A 19,199-nucleotide genomic window follows, 5' to 3' on the forward strand; every position below is an offset into this window, starting at 1 on the left:
GGATCTTGCTCTCTCCTTTCTCTTGAGAGCAAGACGTTCTCCCCTTGATTGTGGATTTCTGCCGATCGAATACGAGCCGTTTGATGTTCAGGTTCCAATCTCCTGCGTTGTAGAATGCCAAGGTTGGTTCGATATAGACGTCTTGGCGCTATCGGCTCAGTTGGATTGAGTACGTTGGTGCATCGATGACTCGTGAGAGGCGAGGAGGAGGCCACGGGATACGCCCGCCTTGAATGGGCAACACAAGGCCGCTATTGTCTTCTGTTCTCGTGCTTGGTAAGAAGTGAGAAAATGGTGGAGTAGGCAGTTGAACTGCACGATGATTGGAAAGCAAAGTTTGGCAGTGCAGAATGCCAATATTCGCATTCTTGGCAGCTAATCCCCCTTTTCAATAGTGCAACATGCCAAGGTTGCGGGTAGATGCACAGGTCAATGACCGCCCCCCTCACTTCTTGCATCATGACGGGCATACTGTCTGAGAGTGATAAAGTTCGCTGCGAAGTGATCGAAAAGTGCCGGAAAGCTACAAGGAAGTGAGATGTAGAAGTTTCGTTTCGCATCTGTGTTCCTCTATAGTTGAGAACTCGCCGTAAGATGGGCTTTCAACGTGAGGTAAAAGGTGTGAAGAGATGGGAGCCGGTCATCAACTCGTTGGCAACTCGCTATGAGCAACCAGGCCAGGGGTCATCTCCCCACACTCATCATGACAATAGCCCCCATCAGATCAGCAGCGCATCTTCTTAGATAGGCGGCGCCATCCGCTCTGCGCACGGCGACGCTCTGCTTTGAGTTATTCCTCCAACGACCAGTCCTCGTTCATTTAGACAGCATCTTGGCGTTCATCTATCTCTGGGGTGCCGCGCGCAAAAGCCACTCACCCTGCTGATCCGAAACATAGCAGCTGTACAACTCTAGCGCAGGGTCACACCTTCAGCGTTACTGCGGACGGCTGCCCAGCTGGGGGGGCACTGGCTCGGTCTTCTGCCCTCGGTGGGTTCAGCTAGGCCCTGCCAGCAACAGCCGAATGAGCCTATTCGCAACCCCTGCACTCCCCAACCACACCAGGCCATACCAGAAGACGGGCAATATCGGACAGGAGCCATTCTCTCACGTTCTTTTAGGAAATGAAGTTGCGCCCAGTTCTCTGGTTTTGGTACCCTGGCCGTCATGGGACGGGCCAAGACATCGGTCTTCCTTACTCGCGTCGTTCATGTCAATGTAACGGCCGCGCTAGAGGCCAATCACCTCTTGCTGTATCCTTCGACCAAGGCGTCTTTATCGACGGAATCCTCGTCTAGTCCCTCCAATGCCCTGTCATGTTTGTAAGATCATCTTGGACTACACAGAAGGCGAAATAAACGAGGGTCTCGATGAGCTCAAGGGATGCGCTCAGTTGGAAACGCCCAGCAATGCAGTTGTCAACGTGGAGCCGTGGACTGGCCTTCTTGTAAGTTCCCACAACCACCAATGGCGCCATCTTCCCTCACTTTAAACGAGAAACGGAATCCGGCGCTTGTATTTTATATATAAGACTCTGCCGTCGATAGGTCGGACCAACAGTTCTTCTTTCTCTCCATCGCGCCTTTCAAGTCTTTCATTCTCTTTCCTGTTCATCCCATTCCATCAACTTCGGTAGTGCTAGTCACCCGCTTCACGACATTTACCTATTATTTCATCCGAACCGATTCCTTACCCAGCCTATTTACCTAAGATACTCAACACCACCAAGATGAAGTTTCCAGCTGTCACCTTCATGGCTGCTCTGGCCGCGGCTTCGCCTGCCAACATCGTCACCGCCCGCAACGAGCTTGCTCTCCGCCAGGCCGCCGAGGCTTGCAACATCGGCTACTGCACCCAAGGCGAAGGTACCACCGGTGGTGCCGGCGGCTCCAGTGTTACCGTCAAGACTGTCGATGAGCTCGTTGCTGCCGCTAAGAAGGAGGGTCCCCTTACCATAGTCATCTCCGGTGCCATCTCTGGCAGCGCCAAGGTCCGCGTTTCTTCTGACAAGACCATCATCGGAGAGAAGGGCAGCTGTAAGTATCATGAAGGTTACAATTACCGCCTCTTACGCACTGTTATACTGATGTCAATATTTCTGTAGCCCTCAACAACGTTGGTCTGTACGTCCGCCAGGTCAAGAACGTCATTATCCGCAACCTGAAGATCGGCGGTGTCAAGGCTAGTAATGGTGATGCCATTGGTATCGATGAGTCCACCAACGTCTGGGTTGATCACTGCGACCTTTCTGGTGACTTGAGCGGAGGCAAGGATGACCTCGATGGTCTCCTCGACATCTCTCACGGTGCTGACTGGATCACGGTCTCAAACGTCTACTTCCACGACCACGTAAGTCCTGTTATGATCTTGGCTTCTGTCTCTTGGCTCTCAACAAGTTCCAAACTAACAACGATAATACAGTGGAAGGGATCCCTGGTCGGTCACTCTGACAGCAACGGCAGCGAGGACAAGGGCAAGCTTCACGTCACCTATGCCAACAACCACTGGACCAACATCAACTCCCGTACTCCTCTCGTCCGCTTCGGTACCGTCCACGTCGTCAACTCATACTACGACAAGCTCCTGCTCACCGGTATCAACTCCCGCATGGGCGCCCAGGTCCTTGTCCAGAGCACCGCCTTTAACAGCTGCCCCGCCGAAGCCATCTTCTTCGCTGACTCCAAGGAGACCGGATACGCCGTCGCTGAGGACGTCGACCTCGGTGGCTCCAAGAACTCCGTTCCCAAGGGAACCCTCACCTCTGCCTCGTTGCCTTATAAGATTGCCGCCCTCGGCTCCGGCAAGGTTGCTGGTTCCGTCCCCGGCGCTGCTGGCCAAAAGTTGTAATTGAATCATCAGCCGGTTTGGATGTCGTAATTATGGTATGGTGGGATAAAATGATATTTCTTTGTACATACTTGACTCAGTGTATATGAGCAACGCTGCTGGTCTGTTGATATACGCCCCTGTTGTGTACATATGGGGTCCAACCGTTTGCCAGAGCTGGATTATTTGAAGGCATTGTATATAAGTGTGCGGTTTACTCTTTAAACTGAGCAGAAGCTTCTCTCCCAAATTGATTCCCACTGCAGTGTGTCTGTGGTGGAATGATCGATGAGCTCTATCTTTCATCTTCCCACATCTATGGCTCGGCAACAAATTACGTGGGCAACTGTACAATCGTACAATCAAGGACAGCGCCTTGTCATACCTCTTTTTTATAGACCAGACATAATGTTCTCATCCCGCTTCTTGATGCGAGGGAAGCAAAGCCACACGATAGCCACGACTGCAATCAGCGACAGGACAATCGGCTGGAGTACAGCAACACCCTTACTTGTCGCAATCGCGCCAATGATGAACGGAAAAACCGTTCCACCAGTACCACCAATAGCCATGGCAAAGCCAATAGCGCTGACATGGATGTGCTTCGGGAGTAGCTTGGCTGTCATCATGACTGCTCCAGGGAACATCGGCCCCAGGAAGAACCCGAGGAAAGCTACCGCAATGGCTGAAACGATGAACTGGGGAACAAGCCAGAAGAGAAGCTGGAGGGCGAGGCAGATGGCGATGTAAATGCTGATGCAAAGCCTTTCTCCATAACGCTCTGTCACGAAGCCCAAGGTAGCACGTCCCAGGGCCTGGCCTGCCCAGAATCCAGTCGCAGAAATACCAGACGCATAGGCGGATGCCTTTCGAACGCGTAACATGAATGTTACGATCCAGCCTCCGAGACCAACTAAGAAGTCGAGTTAGCACCTTTCAAACACCATACCGATATGACGTCCTACCTTCGACACCCATGTACGCAAAGAAGAAGATGGAACAAAGCCAGGTAACTTTGGATTTGAGTGCGATTCTGGTACCCGCACCCCCGTTACCCTCGTTCTCGTGCGCGTGCTCCGCGCGATACATAGCGCCGGTCTTTTGCCAGAAGGTGACAGTGAGGCCGACCAGTTCGAGGACAGATGCACCGACCTACGAGTTGTTAGTACATGTATTTATTACCAACGGCGCCGGCCAAGTGGCACTCGACCCACCATTACATAGTAGTAGTTGTACCAAGGCAGCTTGGCAGTAACCACCATCGAAGTAGCGATCAGTGGAGACACGAGAGCTCCAACGGAATAGAAAGAGTGCAGAAACCCCTGAATTGTGTTTGCCTTGTCCATGGCGCCAACCCAGGCGCAAAAGCACGCATCAGTCAGTCCATTGCCGAATCCGCTGATCATATTGGCCACGATAAGTGCTGGGTAAGGAGGATGCAAAGCCAGGACGACGTATGTGATGATGTGGCAGAGAGGGGCCATGATGGCCACGCCTCTTTGACCAAACTTCTGATGAATCCTAGCGTTGGTGAATGCTGCGACCGAGTAACCGGCGAAGGGAGTCAGAAAGATCAACGAGACGATAGTGTAGCTGAGTTCGTAGTAGGTTTCAAGCTGGAAAAGAATTAGAATGTCAAGTCCACTACAAGTCCTCTAACATTTAGAACGCATAGGAGGCTAACGTACGTAGGGAATCAAAGCCTGAAGGATGGTGTTATGTTAGTGACTACTTATCTACAACTTATCGGCATATCAACGACCACTTACACCGACTGCTGCGTCGTTCATACCGGCAATGGCAAACGAGAAGAAAGCAAAGCCTAGTCTTCCCATGTTACCCCTTGGCGAATTCCATCGTTCGATAGGTCCATGAGCATTTGTTGGAGGAGTGTCGTCGAGCGCATCCAACGATTGATGTTCTTCGGGTCCATCTTTCTTCGGTGAGGCAGTCCCAAGTGCGCGACCGCTGGAGCTCAGTCTGCCGAGCTCATAGGGTTCCGAAGTGAAGGTTTTCTGGTGCTGCGCCTCGGACCGCGCCTCGGTGACGGTTTGCGACATCTTGAAGGGGTGTTGGCCAGTCACCAGCGCAACCTGATTCTCTAAACTCTGTGTACAAACTGATTGGCTTTTAAAGAACGCCGGACGAGAACCATTAATTGAACTCGTTGGAAAGAAGAACAACTTCCATGATAATAAAAGGGTTGTCGAGAGTGGTCTGGTGACTTCGCTTGAACGAGAACTGGGCGGGGGGGCTTCCGCCGATGATTATCCGGAGGATCTGGGGTTCCAGGGTTCCAAGGTTCCTTTCTCGGAGTCAGACGCGCAGCGCTAGCGGAGTATTGGTCGGAAACATTCCTGACTAACACACGCAGACGAGGAGAGGAGGCGGTTTTCCTTGCCGATGATTCGCTGACGGTGTTAAACACACCCATTTCAAAGTTGACTCGGCCCAGTCTTAGCTAAGATCAAGAGGCGATCGGACTTGCTCCACTGGGCCGAGTCACTGGAGAAGCCAAGTTGCGGCGTCGTTTTGCGAAACCGAAGCCTCTGCTCCCATTCCGACCCATAAGGCCCCGAAAGTTTGAGCGAGAACACGGAGCCAATGACGACTGTAAGAAACGTAGTAAGTGATCTGGAACATTGTTATGTAATGACAGTACAGTGATCTCTACGAGATCGAGGATGATGGTGATAAGATAGGAGTTTCGATTCACCGCGTGGAGAATGAAACCAGCGAAACCACGCTCGATTCTGGTTGCTTTGAATCTCGCATCGACTTCATCTCGTCAACTATTTACCGAGCAGAATAACGAGTAAAAGAAGTATATTCAAGATTACATTTCAACAGAGAAAATTCGAAGATTAAGGAATATAGGAAAGTGATTCTGTCGGAATGAGAGACTTCGTCAAGATCTAGAGTTGAAAATGGTGTCCATCATGAACAACGACAATCAAGAAAGGTCTAGGCAATAGTTTGACTCTTGATGAACACCCTGGATATCGGTAAATCGTAGCGGCTGCTGGCTTACCTGGCGTGACGATGGCAATCTACGAGCCTTGTTGCATTCAAGTTTGCTGATGCAGAGCGCTTCGCATTGCAGGACGGGCATAGGAATAGGTTGCCACGATCTCTGGTCTCTGGGAATTGTTCTCGCAATTGTTCGAGAACAAGGATGATCTCAAATGTCAAGACAGCTGCCATGATTGCGGGATCACTAGTTTGTCGTGTGACGTTTTCTAACTCAATTTTAAGGCGAAAATTGGTGTCGCTTCCGATGAAGCCAGCACGGGTGCCCGGCGCCCATCAAGGACTGTAGAAAAGCCTAGAAGATTGCATGAAGTAGAGACAGTCTTGGATGCTGTTTTCGAAATATCGATTCTCGTGCTGGGGTTCTGCGAGAACGACCAACCAGAAACTGTGCCAAGTAAAGGTATCTCTTCTCCGTGGGACCAACAAAGGTGAAGTCTCGGACGCCCTGTCGAAACGGCGGTGAATCATGGAAGCATTTTTGTAACATGAGGTACTCATTCCAACCACACTTGATGGTGAATGAAGATGTACCACAAACAAAGAGGTCAATCAAGCAGAATTGATTTGTCCAGCCTGCGTCATATTCTTGCCTTACTCTATCTGGTATGATTATCATACAAGATGATGTATAATCATCAACAATTCCTCATAAATTCAATGATCACTTCATTTGCACATCATTTAGAGAGTACCGTGTATCTCAGGAAAACCAGGGGTAGTCAACCAAAAAAAAAACAGATAGATGTGTTACACAAGCTAAGGCAGTGACCCGATTGTGGCTTCCCAGATTGTCGCACAGATATTGGCTCTTGGTCACTGCATCGCCTCGGACATGCGTCGACCCGTATGTTGACCAACAAAGGAGCGAAATGTGGCGAGAGAAAGTCATTTCTATTGGTGTCATTATCGCGCAGTTCCATAGTGTTTAAGTTGCCTAGATCGCAGATATGATACCGTGATTGACGGGGGATGCAGAAAGGGGTGCCTGCGTGTTTGTTGTCGTAACAATCAATTTGCTTCGGTTACTCCCTTGTTCAAGCAGATCAAGAAGTGAAGGCGCTTACTTTATCCTTGATGCCTAGATGCGCCAAGTAGGTAACAAGGCCATGTGGTAGGTCGTATCCAGACAATGAGAGAAGAATCGCGGCTGTGGCCAACAGACCTGATTGGCCGTGTCGAAATGCCAATACTGTTGAGGACCATTCTATGTTGGTGAAAAGGAGCGCCAGTGGCACATCCTGACTAGTCTTTCCTCTCGGGTGAGTTGTGTCACTAACCTCGGAGCAATTATCCCCATTCATTATCAAGGCCGTGGAATCTCTTCAGTTTCGAGTTGGAGGTTACCCCTCAAGCTCAAGTTTCTAGACTTGTCACTAGCAAACAGCCCAAATTATGAACCATCTCTCAATCAATTTCTCCCTTCACGTAAATAATTGTCTTTTGAAATGGCGAAAGGTCCTGGAATCTCAAACGACAGCAAATGTTCGCCGGCAGACCATGACTTGAGCAGAGATGGCAAAATTGATGGAGCTGGTCTTGATGCTACCGGTTCTTATGAGGAGAAGTGCGGTGATGCTATCGGACAAACAACAAGCGACACTAATACCGATTCCATCTCCCCAAGAAACGCTGCGCAGAAAGAGAAGATCCGATCGAGCCTCGTCCGCAAGTTCGATCACAGGCTGGTACCTTCTATGTTCCTTGCACATCTTCTCTTCTTCCTCGACAAGAGCAACATTGCTCTCGCTCGTATCAATGGACTCGAACGAGACCTCAAGCTGGTTGGCAACCAATTCAATGCAGCTCTGGCGATGTTCTTCATCCTCAACATACTGTTCAACATCCCAGGAAACCTAGCCGTACGCCGTGTCGGGGGTGCCATATGGCTGCCGCTCTTGATCATCTCATGGGGGATAGTTACCACTCTCAGCGGTTTCATCACCAACTTCGTCGGCCTCTGCACTACGCGCGCTTTCCTTGGCTTAACCGAAAGCTCATTCCTTGGTGGTGTTCTGATATACCTTGGCTTCTTTTACACTGCCGATGAGCTCATTCTTCGTGTGGGCTTGTTCTACTCGAGTACCGCCCTTGCTGGGTTTCTCGGTGGCTTGATGGCTGCTGGACTTGGACAGATTAAGGTCCGCGGCTATGACGGGTGGCCTTGGATTTTCTTCATTGAAGGGGCCTTGACCGTCTTGCTGGGCCTCCTGCTGCTTTTCATCTTGCCACACACACCTGCTGGCGCCAAATTTCTCTCGCCGACTGAAAGGGCTCTGGCTGTTGCGAGAATGCAGTGTCAAGATCAATGGCACTATCTCGGCAATCCTCGCCTTTCCGACCAAGAATTAGCATCAGATGATCGACAGGGTGGTATATCGAGGCTCCAGAATAAGAAGGATCCTCTTACATGGAAAACTATTTCAGGGGCAATCCTCAATGTCATCACCATTCTGATGGCCGCCGGAAGCTTCTGCTCTATCCAGGCCATCTACAGCTTTTCCATGTTCTTCCCGACGATTATATCTGCCATGGGATACAAAAAGCTGCAGGCATCGTTGATGACAGCTCCCCCCAACTTTGCGGCATTGATCTTCACTATTGGCATCTCGTTCTGGAGTCGTCGGTCTGGAAAGACTGCGCTGCCCTTGAATGTGTGCAGTATGACCGGCATTTTCGGGTACATCCTGATGATCGTTGGGGCCCACATCGGTCCGGCACCGTTCTACATGAATATCAAGGTTCAGTACGCTGGCTCATTTTTCGTCGCCATGTCAGTCAACGCAACACCTCCTCTGGCGCTCACATGGATGAGTATCAATGCATCACCGCACTATGTCCGTGCCGTTGCTTTGGGTTTCTTACTGTCGATCGGAAACTCGGCTGCCTTTCTCGCTTCCTTCACCTACATTAAAGATGAAGCGCCCAGGTAGGTTACCCTCATAGATACTCTTGCGCGTGTCCGTTCACTGACTCTGTCATTTCTCAGATATCTCAAAGGGCACTTCATCAACTTTGGCTGCCTGGTTGTGTTATTGGTGATAGGAATTGTTTTGCCCCTGTACATGAAGCGGGAGAACAAGAAACGGTCGCGAGGCCAGCGCGATTTTCGACTAGACGAGAGTCAAAGGGACGGCCAATCGGCAGAAGAGCATGAGTTTAGACTTGGATGGATGCATCCCAGTTTCCGGTTTAAGTTCTGATGCGGCTGATCGAATTCGAAGAGAAGATCTTTCTGTTCGGACATGATGTGCGGCGTGGGTATAGTTAGGTACACATCTCTCTAGGCACACGCGGGAGAAGCATGCCTTCAATACGTTTGGTGCGATCCCTCAGGTTCCGGCGACTATAAGTAGGATACAGGCGGCCATGGACAAGAATAAATCTCAAGTGAATCATGTTCTACAAAGTACGGGGTGTGCATTCGTCACATCACCAGTGCTTGGCGAAATGAAGCCATCACCAGAATCGAGGTACGTACCGTCGAGCACGTAGTGAGATAAACGCCGACGGCGCATTATCTCCGACACTAATGCAACGCGTGGAAACTGCCCACCAATTTCGCGATTCATTGCCGAGGTGGATCTCCCGCCCTTCAACCTCCTTTCCAAAAGTTCCGCCTCTCGTTGCCGGGCTTCTCGACTTTAGACGTCAACTCTCGGCACAGAGCCGACAGAATCTGTGCGGGCCGTGCTGTGTTGCAAGACGGCTTCACCAAAGCGCAAGAAAAAAAGAAAGACACTCTCACACACACGCGAACACAGACAATGGCGACGGGACACGGCCTCTTTTTCTTCATTCCCGGCAACCCAGGGCTCGTCGATTATTACACCGACTTCTTCGATGCGCTCAAGGCCCGCATCGGCTGGGCCGACGGTCACATTCACGTCCACGGCCGCGACCTGTTTGGGTTTAGAGATGACAGCCACGAGCCGTTCAGTAAAGACAGCCCGCCGTATGATGTGGAACATCAGATTGAGCTTGTTTTTGACCATTTGGCATCATTGCGGCGGACAGACTCTTCGCGCAATGCGCCGGGCAAGAAGGGCGAGCCATATGACTTTGTTGTGATCGCGGGCCATTCTGTCGGTAGCTACATTGCCCTTGAGATTTTCCACCGGCACCTAAAGGATCCCTCGCGCGCGCCCCATCTCAAGCTTCTCACGGGCATGCTGCTCTTCCCAACGGTCACACATATTTCCAAATCGCCGAGCGGAAAGCAAATGGAACTCATTCGTACGACGCCATTCCTCAACAATACCGCACACGTGATCGCACAAAAGTTTTTGAACCTCTGGCCGGCGGTCGCGCTCCGGTGGTTCGTGGGCAATGTCCTAGGCATGGGTCCCAAAGCAGCAGATGTCACGACCAGTTTCTTGAAGAGCCGGGACGGAGTATGGCAAGCCATTCACATGGGCAAAGATGAGATGAAAGTGATTACCGAGGAGAAGTGGGATAAGGAACTCTGGGAGGTTGAAGAGGACGATGTGGGGAACGGCAAGCGAGCTGCTCCTAGATTCTTCTTCTTCTTCGCGAAGAAGGATCACTGGGTTGGAGACCATTTCAGGGACCACTTCATCAGAGCCAGAGAGAAGCACATCGAGAACGGTTGGGCGAGGGTTGAGATTGACGATACGGGACTTCCTCACGCTTTTTGCACTACGGAAAAGAACAGCGAGATCATCGCCGCCAAAGTCGCCGAATGGTTGAAAGAGGTATGGGACGGCTTGCCTCAGCCACCAGCATGATTATGCGGTGAGTGTGTCTTTTCATCACGATTACGCCCAGCGGATTTTTTGAGTGTATAATATTAAAAAATAGACAATAATTGTATTCCAAAATTTCCAACGCTTCTGATCTTACATGAAGTAACTGGAATGGGAAAAGCGGAAATCCAGCAGATACCTGCCTTTTGTCTCGCCTGAGGTAACCGTGAACTTTTGCCGTCTGGTGTGTTGGGGTATGTCCGAATTTTACTATCAACTCTAGACCATGAAGTTGCCTTGATGACACCGCCAATAATCTGGGAAAAGTCTACAACGCCACACCTTACTGGTTCTGTTGGAGGACTCAGGAGGGCATTGGCCTTCCAATTTGCATACTCTGGACGCTCGCAGTCTAACAACTCGTCAGCGCCTAGCTGATATTTAGGAATCCATTAGATGCTTACCTCTGCTTCAGACTTATTCTTTCTTCTTCTCATCAAACCATATACGAATGCTCCCATTGCCAAGAGGGACACACCAGCTAGGCTCTCTGTTAGCGGATAACTTACCAGTTGAGCTTCATCAAGCTTAACTTACCAACACCGCCGAAGACACCCAACAATACTACAGCTGTGGGAGTACCGCCGGCTCCCTTGGGAGTTCCTGTTGATGAAGCTGAAGACATGGGCGCAGATACGGACGCCGCAGGAGGCGGCATCGGGAACGAGCTAGCTCCAACAAGAGGCATAGTGAGCCCGCTGGCTGGAGGAGGTGGTGGAGGTGGTGGGGGCGCGACGACCGGCGGAGGAGGAGGCGGCGGAGTGCTCATCGGCGGTGCTGCTGGCGGCAGCGGCGGTGATGTCTGGACTGGCGGAGCTGGCGGTGGAGGAGGAGGCTGATTAACTGGAGGAGGCGCTACTGGTGTCGCTGTCACCGTGACTGTTGTCGGGACCATGATCATCACGGTCTGTGTCGCAGCTGGGGGCGTCACCGTTACGAAGATGGTGACCGTCGGTACGTTGGCGTTGTTGTTCGGAGGCAGTCCTGTAGCCACAGGCTGTCCAGGCGCCGCCGGCGTGGCTTGAGGTTGACCGCTGAGGAGACCTAGGACTGAGAGAAGCTGATTCGGATCGAGAGGGAGCGCGTTGGCGTTGGGCGCGCCCGCTTGCTTTGCAGCTCCTGCGGCAACAGCTTGAGCATTGGCTGCTTCGGCGTCTTGCATTTGTCGGCGAACATCTTGAATCTCCTCCTCCTCTTCCTCGTCGCGCTTGGCGACGTTACGGTTTCCCATATCCATCACTTGCTTCACCCTCCACGCCAGTAATGTTGTTGCTGGAGTGGCTAGTCGGTCTTCTAATTTGCTCGGTACGTCGATTCACTGTCTAAAACATCTCTGCTTCGGTAGGTGAGCCGACAGGTCGTGAAGCACTTGTCAAGCGTATCACAGATGCGCTTGTCGTGCTAGCCCGGTTGCGAATAACCGAGAGAAAGGGTCCTGGGATACTAGATAAGGCAGCGGCAAGGGTAGCGAGCGAGGTGGAACCCATGCACTTCTTATTCAGGCCATGTGCTCGTCCATTCTGTCAGTCTCTGCTAGTTCCATCCATCATTTGACTTCTGGCTCGTGTCAAACTTTGGAGGCCGAGGCGCCACCACTCGGGCCCGGGCCTTTTCGCGCTGGTCTACGGGGTTGAGATGTGTCCCAAAGGGGCAAGTGTGCGTCAAGTTTCCGACTGACGGGTAGAAATGATGGGAATTGGGTGTCATTAACACGGTTGCCGGAGACAGTAGGAAAAGAAGGTGATCGATTAAGGGCCGGCTTTGGCCCATTAGGTGAACGTGCGCTCCCCGACCCTCTCTTTTTCTCTGCTCCGGTTTGTTTCCTCTGCCCTTAAAGTTCCTCTACTGTTTGTGTTGAGAGGAGAAGGGGGGTGGAGGGGGTCGGAGAGCCATAGATAGACTTCGAAGCGTCGACTCGTTGTTGGCGATGACTGCGACGCGGCGTCGAAGCAGCCTCGTTGTTTCACAAAGGAGGCAGAAGTGGTCTAGAAGATGGGACGACCAATAGCTTCAGTGTTTTGCGAAACCATTTTCTGTAACCTCTTGAGCCTCCCATGCCTCCTTGCGCTTCTCGTGCATTTGGGGTGGGCGGCCGTGCGAGGAGTCGCAGGCATCCCTGGACCACTTCGCGCGAGGGTAAACCTGGTCCTCTCTTCAACTTGGAGGTTTCTTTCTCGAGCTGATTATCGAAATTCGATTTAGCTCGTTCAGCCGTTTTCGCGATCTCTAATTGACGTCAGGACGATGATGAATACTAGCTGGCTGCGTCACAGCGTGGCGGTGAAAGCTGAATTGGACTTCCAGACCAGCCGGTGGACTTGGCCAGTATTGTTCTTTATATGCATGAGATAACCGAGCGTAGCAACTGTCCACGGGGCCAAGATCTGGTCTTCCATACTTTGGTTTCTCTCATTTTTGAACCGACGAAATAGAAAAGGGATTTAGAGTCAAATTAAGCTATGGATCCCAATCGGCTACAGCCGCAGCCGCCGCCGCGACCGGACGTGAGGAGGGGACTGCTCGGAAGTCTGACTGCTGCATCAGCTGCAGCGTACAACTTTCTCGCTCATGACTACGAGTACATGCCGGACCGATACTATGACGAAAAGGCCTTTCCCACTCGGTTATCTCGGGCCGGCACCAGCATCCGACTAGGAGCCCCGCGCGGCCGTAACATTCTGCCGCTGAGACCGCCGCCCATCCGGAAGAGGACCTGGCAGAAGGATAGCAGCACTGGAGAGCTCCGGACCAAGTCGTTTGAAGACTCTCAGTACAATCAGTATGACGAGGGACGTGGAGGCCAAGACCGGAATCCTTTCGACGATTCCAATGAGATGGGGAGTCAGCAAGACGACGACAACGATGATGGTAATGATGAACCGTTTTCGGTCTTCACCAAGAGGCACAAGTGGTTTATTCTAGTTATTATTGCTTCTGCGGGTCTCTTCTCCGGGTTATCGTCCAACATTTACAACCCTTCCTTGGATGCAATATCCAAGGTGAGTGGAAACTATCCGTCATTCTTTCAAAGCAATTCACGCGCCCGGCAGATGCTAACGTACGATCCAGGAGCTGAAGGTTAGCGCATCACAAGTGTCACTCACAATCACGTCTTACTTGATCATGCAAGCCGTTACACCGCTGCTATGGGGCCCCATGTCTGACACGCTCGGCCGGCGACCAACTTACATCGCTTCCATGGGCGTTTACATTGGCGCCAATATCGCGTTGAGCTTCTCGCCAAACTACGCGGTATTACTCATTTTCCGGGGTCTCCAAGCTGCAGGAAGTGCCTCAACTGTCAGTATCGGTAGGTGTTCCGACTTAGCCGTCTCTTCAGTTTCCAAACTTGGCAGCTAACGTGTCTGGTGTGACAGGCAACGGTGTTATCCAGGATATCTCTCCGACGGCCGAAAGGGGGGCATACATCAGCTTCTATCAAGCGAGTGAGTCGTGGTACTCTCTGCTGGGGTCTTGAACGGCATCTAATTCTTTGTAGTCCGAAATTTCAGCACAGCGATCGGCCCGCTGTTAGGAGGTGCTCTCGCCAATTCCTTAGGCTTTCGATCCGTGTTTGTTTTCTTGCTCATCGCCACGTCGCTGATTCTCATCACTATCATGGTATTCCTACCAGAGACTTTGAGAACTATTGCTGGCAATGGATCCCTCCGTCTGAACGGCATCATCTACAAGCCGCTTTACAGATATGTGACGAAGGAGCCAAAGTATATGGAGGATCCAGATGGACCTTTGAATCGCAAGATTACCATTTGGACCTTTTTGAGGCCGTTCAAGCTCTTCAAAGAGAAGGACTTGGTGATCAACCTCGTCTGGGGTGGTGTGATCTATGCCATCTGGAACATGGTAACGACCAGCACAACTCCACTGTTCAAGGAGCGGTTCGGACTGAACGAACTCCTTCTTGGTGTAGCATTCATACCCAATGGTCAGTAGAAACTACCCCTTCCGAACATCAAACACTGATTGGATGGCTTGAACTCCGATGGAAGCGGGACTGTCCGGACGTGACTGACCTGTGTGGGTAGGAATTGGGACCATTGTCGGCTCCGTGTTTGCGGGCAAACTTCTGACTCGAGACTACAAAGCCGTTGAGACCAAATACAAGGAAACCCACAACATCCCTTACGACGAGGAACTGTCACCCAAAGATATTGCGCCGGATTTCCCTTTGGAGCAGGCCCGTCTGAGACGCCTCCCGTGGATAGTCTTCCTATTCGTTGCCTCTATCGTCGGCTACGGTTTTTCTTTGGCGTATCCCAATGCAGTATCCCGACCGGGATGGATTGCGTTGCCCTTGACAATGCAATTTCTTATTGCCGCATCGGCGAACGCCATCTTTGCGCTGAACCAGACCATCATTTCGGATCTTTGTCCCGGTGAGGGCGCGAGTGCCACAGCCATCAACAATGTGGTCCGCTGCGGGCTGGCAGCTCTCGGCGTGGCATTCGCAGAGCAGATGCTCAACGCCGTTGGCCCTGGCACCGCGTTCCTTGTCCTCGGCATGGCGGTCATAGCTGTGTCTCCCATTCAGGTTGTCAATCAATTCTGGGGGCCCAAGTGGCGGGCTCAGAGAGAGAAGAGGAGGTCAAAGGTTGGTGTACAAGATCATCCAGACCGGCAAAAAGCCTAAAGCCTATTCTTCTTACCGATTATTATTGGGGTATGACCACGAGGGACGTTGATTTGCATTTTTGAGCGAGGCGTTCTAGACATACACGAACCATCAACCGCGCCAGAACGGTTCTCGTCAGCGTCTGCATTTGAGAGAGCGGCCTCCACCTGTCACGGTGCGTACATGTAGACCTCAGAAACACAAACAATAGTCATTGAGCGATCAATACTTAAGCCAGAGCGACTCATCATATTTTGATGAGGCGGGCCTACGAACACCCTGATTCACAAGCCTGTCTTCCTTTCCATCAATTCGGCTACTTCATCGGGCGAAAGTTCCGCCTCAGGACTGGGTATCGTCATTTTGCCCTGATGAATTGCCACCGGCCACTCTCAATGATCAACAATTTAACTAGGATGGCCTGTCACTTGTCTCGATCTCTCTGGTTGCCTGTGAAGACAGAGTTCCTCTGAGGCGGTCCTTCCTGTAACAAGTCGTCTGGTGTTTCTGCTGAAACCTTCAAGCGTACAGCGTGCATCCCAGTTGGAATCTAATATGGTGCTCGAACGCCTGGCCTCGGTGGTCCGTACTTCATGCCTAAGACGCCGCATTGCTTTCCCGATGGAGCAAAGAATTGCGCCAATGATCGGCAAGTGAGTACCAGAATCCGTCTTCACGTGGGCTCTCGGCTCTTTGCCCCATTGGTATATGCATAAGGTAGTTTGATGGATTAGACAGCTCACGTCAAAGGACTGGGGAAACGGGCTAGGACTTGCAGGCCATCTGACATGGAGAATTGGATGGCAATGTGCTCTCTCTCATAATTTGGCAGGTGCAAGTGAAGATGCAAATCTGCATTCCTTTACTAGCGCCAAGCAAAGGCCAAAGAAAGTTATCTTGGTGATCGCCAGGTCGACGATGACCGAGACTTTATTGTCAGTCAGAACCTACACGTTACATTTGGCTGATATCCGCCGATCCAAAAGCATCTTCTGATAGTTCATGGTAATTGATTCAGGATCCCGTGGGTGCGGGCCCTCGGCCCAAGCCTATTGATCTAGGGGACCCCTGCTTCAAGCTTCAAGTTCGATTCATGGTCTTTACAACCCTGATTGGCGTATGGAACTTGAACTCGTTGACACGCAAGGTAAGATAATTACTCTATGGTATACAATCCAGCGTACTGTGATTGATCACAATCTGCTGCTTTGTGCGAAAAGAAACACCTAAGCGCATGCAATTACTGATTTTGTGTTGGACAGAGTGCCGAGCATTCTTCTCGTTCATGTCGATTTACACCCGTTTGTGTGAATACGAGGCAGAGCGGTTAAGCCTGATTCCCTGGAAAAGGACTCAAATGACTCTCGTTCACTGGAGGCTTTGTTTAGAAGTTGAGTCTACGTGGCGGGGCACTAAAAAATGATGTCAGGTTAAGTGAAATAATTCTGCTCTAGAAACCAGAAGGCTCTGGGACATGAGTTAGAGCATACTAAGGCTCTTATTTCTTCAATTCTGGATATAAAATGTTTCGAGACTGATAAGTTACGGCGGACGGAGGAGGGGTTTTCGACAAGCAGCCCCCTGCCGCCCTATCCTCACGGATGTCATCGCCGAATGAAAGCCATATCATTGCTTTTGATTACACGACTAAGTGTAGGCTATTCGCTTTATAGGAATGAAGGACACATGGGCTGAGGGGGCTTGAACCGTCTAGAAACTAGGCGAAAATTGCTTATTGGAGCATAATGCACCACAACCTATCCGAGCCTTGATCAACCAAGGAGCATTCGACACCTTCTCAAGACTCCTTCTCATAAGCTAAGTTCCTCCATCTATATCTTACTCACCTAGGCTATAAGTTACGGCTTGTTCAGACCTGCTCGATTCTATGAAAGTCAATCCTCAACGCCAACCTAGCCACAATCAAGCTGGTTGTAGATTACAATCCCCTTGTTGAGGCGGATCACCTTTTTGCTTCCCACTGAGTTCTGTCTTACATTCAGGGTGCAGCAACCCTCTTGCCATCACCAAGTCCCTTCCGCATTCTCTTGTGTCATATAGGTCAGCCATGAACCAAGCACCAACTCACGGCTTCGCAGAATTGGCTGTCTTGAAACTCTAGGATGTGTAAATATTTAACAATGTAAACTAATCTATGCCTATATCGGTCTACTAATCGCTCGTTATGATGAGCTCACTTGAAGACCGTAGGGCTCTGGATCCGCTTCCCTGGACTTTTTGACAATACTTGAGGCTGAAAGAATCTCTGCACCCAGGCCAGCCAGTCGAGCTGAGTTTCAATTTGTCAGTAACGCGGCAAGAATTTTGCTTCTACAAGTCGATCAAAAGCTAGGATGTAGCCTCTCCCCGGCTCTAGACTCTCAGCGAACCCAATGTCTCGAGATGCCGTCAGGTCATAGTCGATAGGAATCGGCGAGGTTAAAATGACAGTCAGTATATCCTAATCAACGTTTCCGAGGGCACCCCGTTCAAGACCATTCGTGACGACCCAGTTTGGCCACTTGTCTTTCTGAGCAATGAGACAGTTGATGCCCAATGTCTGGCTGGTGAGCTGCGCTGGTGGCCCAATTCCATTGAGGCCAAAATAGCTGCAAATAGATCGCCACTTCATCTCCCACGAGACAGAATCGCCATCTTCGATATTGAATCGCCGCTCATGAGTCTCCTACGAGTGCAAGGATACGTGAATATGGAAACGGGTTACCGGTCTTGAAAAGAATCGGTGTGCAGTGCCGCCCAGGACTCTTAGGTTCCTGGAAAGGGACAGGACACTCCGTCACCATACGTAGAAAGATAGAATGAGTGATACAGCCCCAAGCTCTGTACCACGTTTATGACGTTAGACTGGGGGACAAATCCAGGCTGTAGAGTAGGCCTTATCAGATTTGGCTGATATGAGGGAGTTGAGGAGGCGCGACTATTGTCGAAAAGTTCACCAGAAAGGACGGCCTGACTTCGGCCCATTTCCACCAACTGTTAGCGGCGTCTCTGACTTACACATCGCACTGGGCGAACTAGAAGATCTTAGACGCGTACGGTTCTGGCAGGCGGGCTAGGTCTTCCTTCCACCGTGCGGGAGGCCAGCCGAATCCTACAATTCCGTACCCCTAGGGAAGAAGCCTTTAGTGAAACTTGATTTTCGCAGCCAGAGTTTCACTCACCTTTCCGCCTGTCTGTAGGGAAACAATGTCGAGGTTCGGGCATAGATGCTTGACGGCTGCCAGACCGTTGTCGATGATCGCAGCGTTGATCTTGACTGGGTTTTCTAGATCACTTTCATGGCCCGTGTACGCTGCAAGAAGTCTCTTAGCCAATCCATTTGCGTGCGCTGTGCTTTGCTAATCAAGCAAATGAAGTTGTACTCACCAATAAAGTATAAATGCAACACCATCAACCTCTGGGATAGCCTTTGGTCTCTGTAGCGTCAAGTCAGCATCGGTAAGATCGAGTCCGGTGTGTATCTTCAGTCTCGGATCGTCCTCTAACCGTGCCGTTTTCCTGCCCATAGGCCTCTTTCTTATGCCTATGAATTGACTGAAGGCGACTGTTGATGGGTAAGGTAGCTAAGACACTCGAGCATCAAAACCCAGCTGGACTAGAATTTTGAGCATGGAGAAAAAGCCAATGAATGTGCAACGTGGGAGGCTTACGATACCGGAAGCCCCAAATATTATAGCACCGTTTCTCTTCTCAAAGACTATCTTTGCGTTCTCTTTGGGATTGTTGCATCGCGCTCCGTGCTCACAGTCCGTTGCATTCATAACGGCAGTGGCCGAAGGCTAAGGTATCTAGACGACAACACTACTACATGCAGGATGTTCAAGAATTTGCCCATGCCGATAACTACCTATACCAAACCTGATTCCTGACTTCTTTGCAAAGAAAAACACGGATCCTCTCGACTGAGATTTCAGAGCGAAGCC

At 50.9% G+C, this 19,199-nt stretch overlaps 8 protein-coding genes across 8 annotated transcripts; 5 read left to right on the forward strand and 3 right to left on the reverse strand.

The window, feature by feature from the left end:
* Window positions 1-1,729: 1,729 nt before the first annotated feature.
* On the forward strand, window positions 1,730-2,847 carry CPAR01_12217 (pectate lyase B; the record flags this gene model as incomplete). The annotated part of the gene is made up of 3 exons (XM_060496475.1): window positions 1,730-2,036; window positions 2,105-2,349; window positions 2,422-2,847. 3 exons carry the CDS (start codon window positions 1,730-1,732, stop codon window positions 2,845-2,847), a joined length of 978 nt encoding a protein of 325 aa, XP_060345260.1.
* A 371-nt stretch (window positions 2,848-3,218) lies between these two features.
* Window positions 3,219-4,886, reverse strand: CPAR01_12218 (major facilitator superfamily transporter; the record flags this gene model as incomplete). The annotated part of the gene is made up of 5 exons (XM_060496476.1): window positions 3,219-3,739; window positions 3,792-3,978; window positions 4,041-4,442; window positions 4,515-4,529; window positions 4,596-4,886. 5 exons carry the CDS (start codon window positions 4,884-4,886, stop codon window positions 3,219-3,221), a joined length of 1,416 nt encoding a protein of 471 aa, XP_060345261.1.
* A 2,418-nt stretch (window positions 4,887-7,304) lies between these two features.
* On the forward strand, window positions 7,305-9,059 carry CPAR01_12219 (major facilitator superfamily transporter; the record flags this gene model as incomplete). Its single annotated transcript, XM_060496477.1, has 2 exons — window positions 7,305-8,785; window positions 8,846-9,059. The coding sequence occupies 2 exons, from the start codon at window positions 7,305-7,307 to the stop codon at window positions 9,057-9,059; spliced, it is 1,695 nt and encodes a 564-aa protein (XP_060345262.1).
* A 564-nt stretch (window positions 9,060-9,623) lies between these two features.
* On the forward strand, window positions 9,624-10,604 carry CPAR01_12220 (uncharacterized protein; the record flags this gene model as incomplete). The annotated part of the gene is made up of 1 exon (XM_060496478.1): window positions 9,624-10,604. The coding sequence occupies one exon, from the start codon at window positions 9,624-9,626 to the stop codon at window positions 10,602-10,604; it is 981 nt and encodes a 326-aa protein (XP_060345263.1).
* Window positions 10,605-10,926: 322 nt separating this feature from the next.
* On the reverse strand, window positions 10,927-11,859 carry CPAR01_12221 (uncharacterized protein; the record flags this gene model as incomplete). The annotated part of the gene is made up of 3 exons (XM_060496479.1): window positions 10,927-10,974; window positions 11,027-11,103; window positions 11,160-11,859. The coding sequence occupies 3 exons, from the start codon at window positions 11,857-11,859 to the stop codon at window positions 10,927-10,929; spliced, it is 825 nt and encodes a 274-aa protein (XP_060345264.1).
* A 755-nt stretch (window positions 11,860-12,614) lies between these two features.
* Window positions 12,615-12,974, forward strand: CPAR01_12222 (uncharacterized protein; the record flags this gene model as incomplete). Its single annotated transcript, XM_060496480.1, has 2 exons — window positions 12,615-12,758; window positions 12,825-12,974. The coding sequence occupies 2 exons, from the start codon at window positions 12,615-12,617 to the stop codon at window positions 12,972-12,974; spliced, it is 294 nt and encodes a 97-aa protein (XP_060345265.1).
* Window positions 12,975-13,081: 107 nt separating this feature from the next.
* Window positions 13,082-15,273, forward strand: CPAR01_12223 (major facilitator superfamily transporter; the record flags this gene model as incomplete). Its single annotated transcript, XM_060496481.1, has 5 exons — window positions 13,082-13,621; window positions 13,692-13,932; window positions 13,979-14,068; window positions 14,122-14,568; window positions 14,669-15,273. The coding sequence occupies 5 exons, from the start codon at window positions 13,082-13,084 to the stop codon at window positions 15,271-15,273; spliced, it is 1,923 nt and encodes a 640-aa protein (XP_060345266.1).
* Window positions 15,274-17,716: 2,443 nt separating this feature from the next.
* On the reverse strand, window positions 17,717-19,037 carry CPAR01_12224 (uncharacterized protein; the record flags this gene model as incomplete). Its single annotated transcript, XM_060496482.1, has 4 exons — window positions 17,717-17,941; window positions 18,438-18,604; window positions 18,665-18,692; window positions 18,927-19,037. The coding sequence occupies 4 exons, from the start codon at window positions 19,035-19,037 to the stop codon at window positions 17,717-17,719; spliced, it is 531 nt and encodes a 176-aa protein (XP_060345267.1).
* Window positions 19,038-19,199: the final 162 nt, after the last annotated feature.

This window comes from Colletotrichum paranaense, assembly GCF_030867605.1.
Source record: "Colletotrichum paranaense strain IMI 384185 chromosome Unknown Scaffold_10.1, whole genome shotgun sequence".
Taxonomy (NCBI): domain Eukaryota; kingdom Fungi; phylum Ascomycota; class Sordariomycetes; order Glomerellales; family Glomerellaceae; genus Colletotrichum; species Colletotrichum paranaense.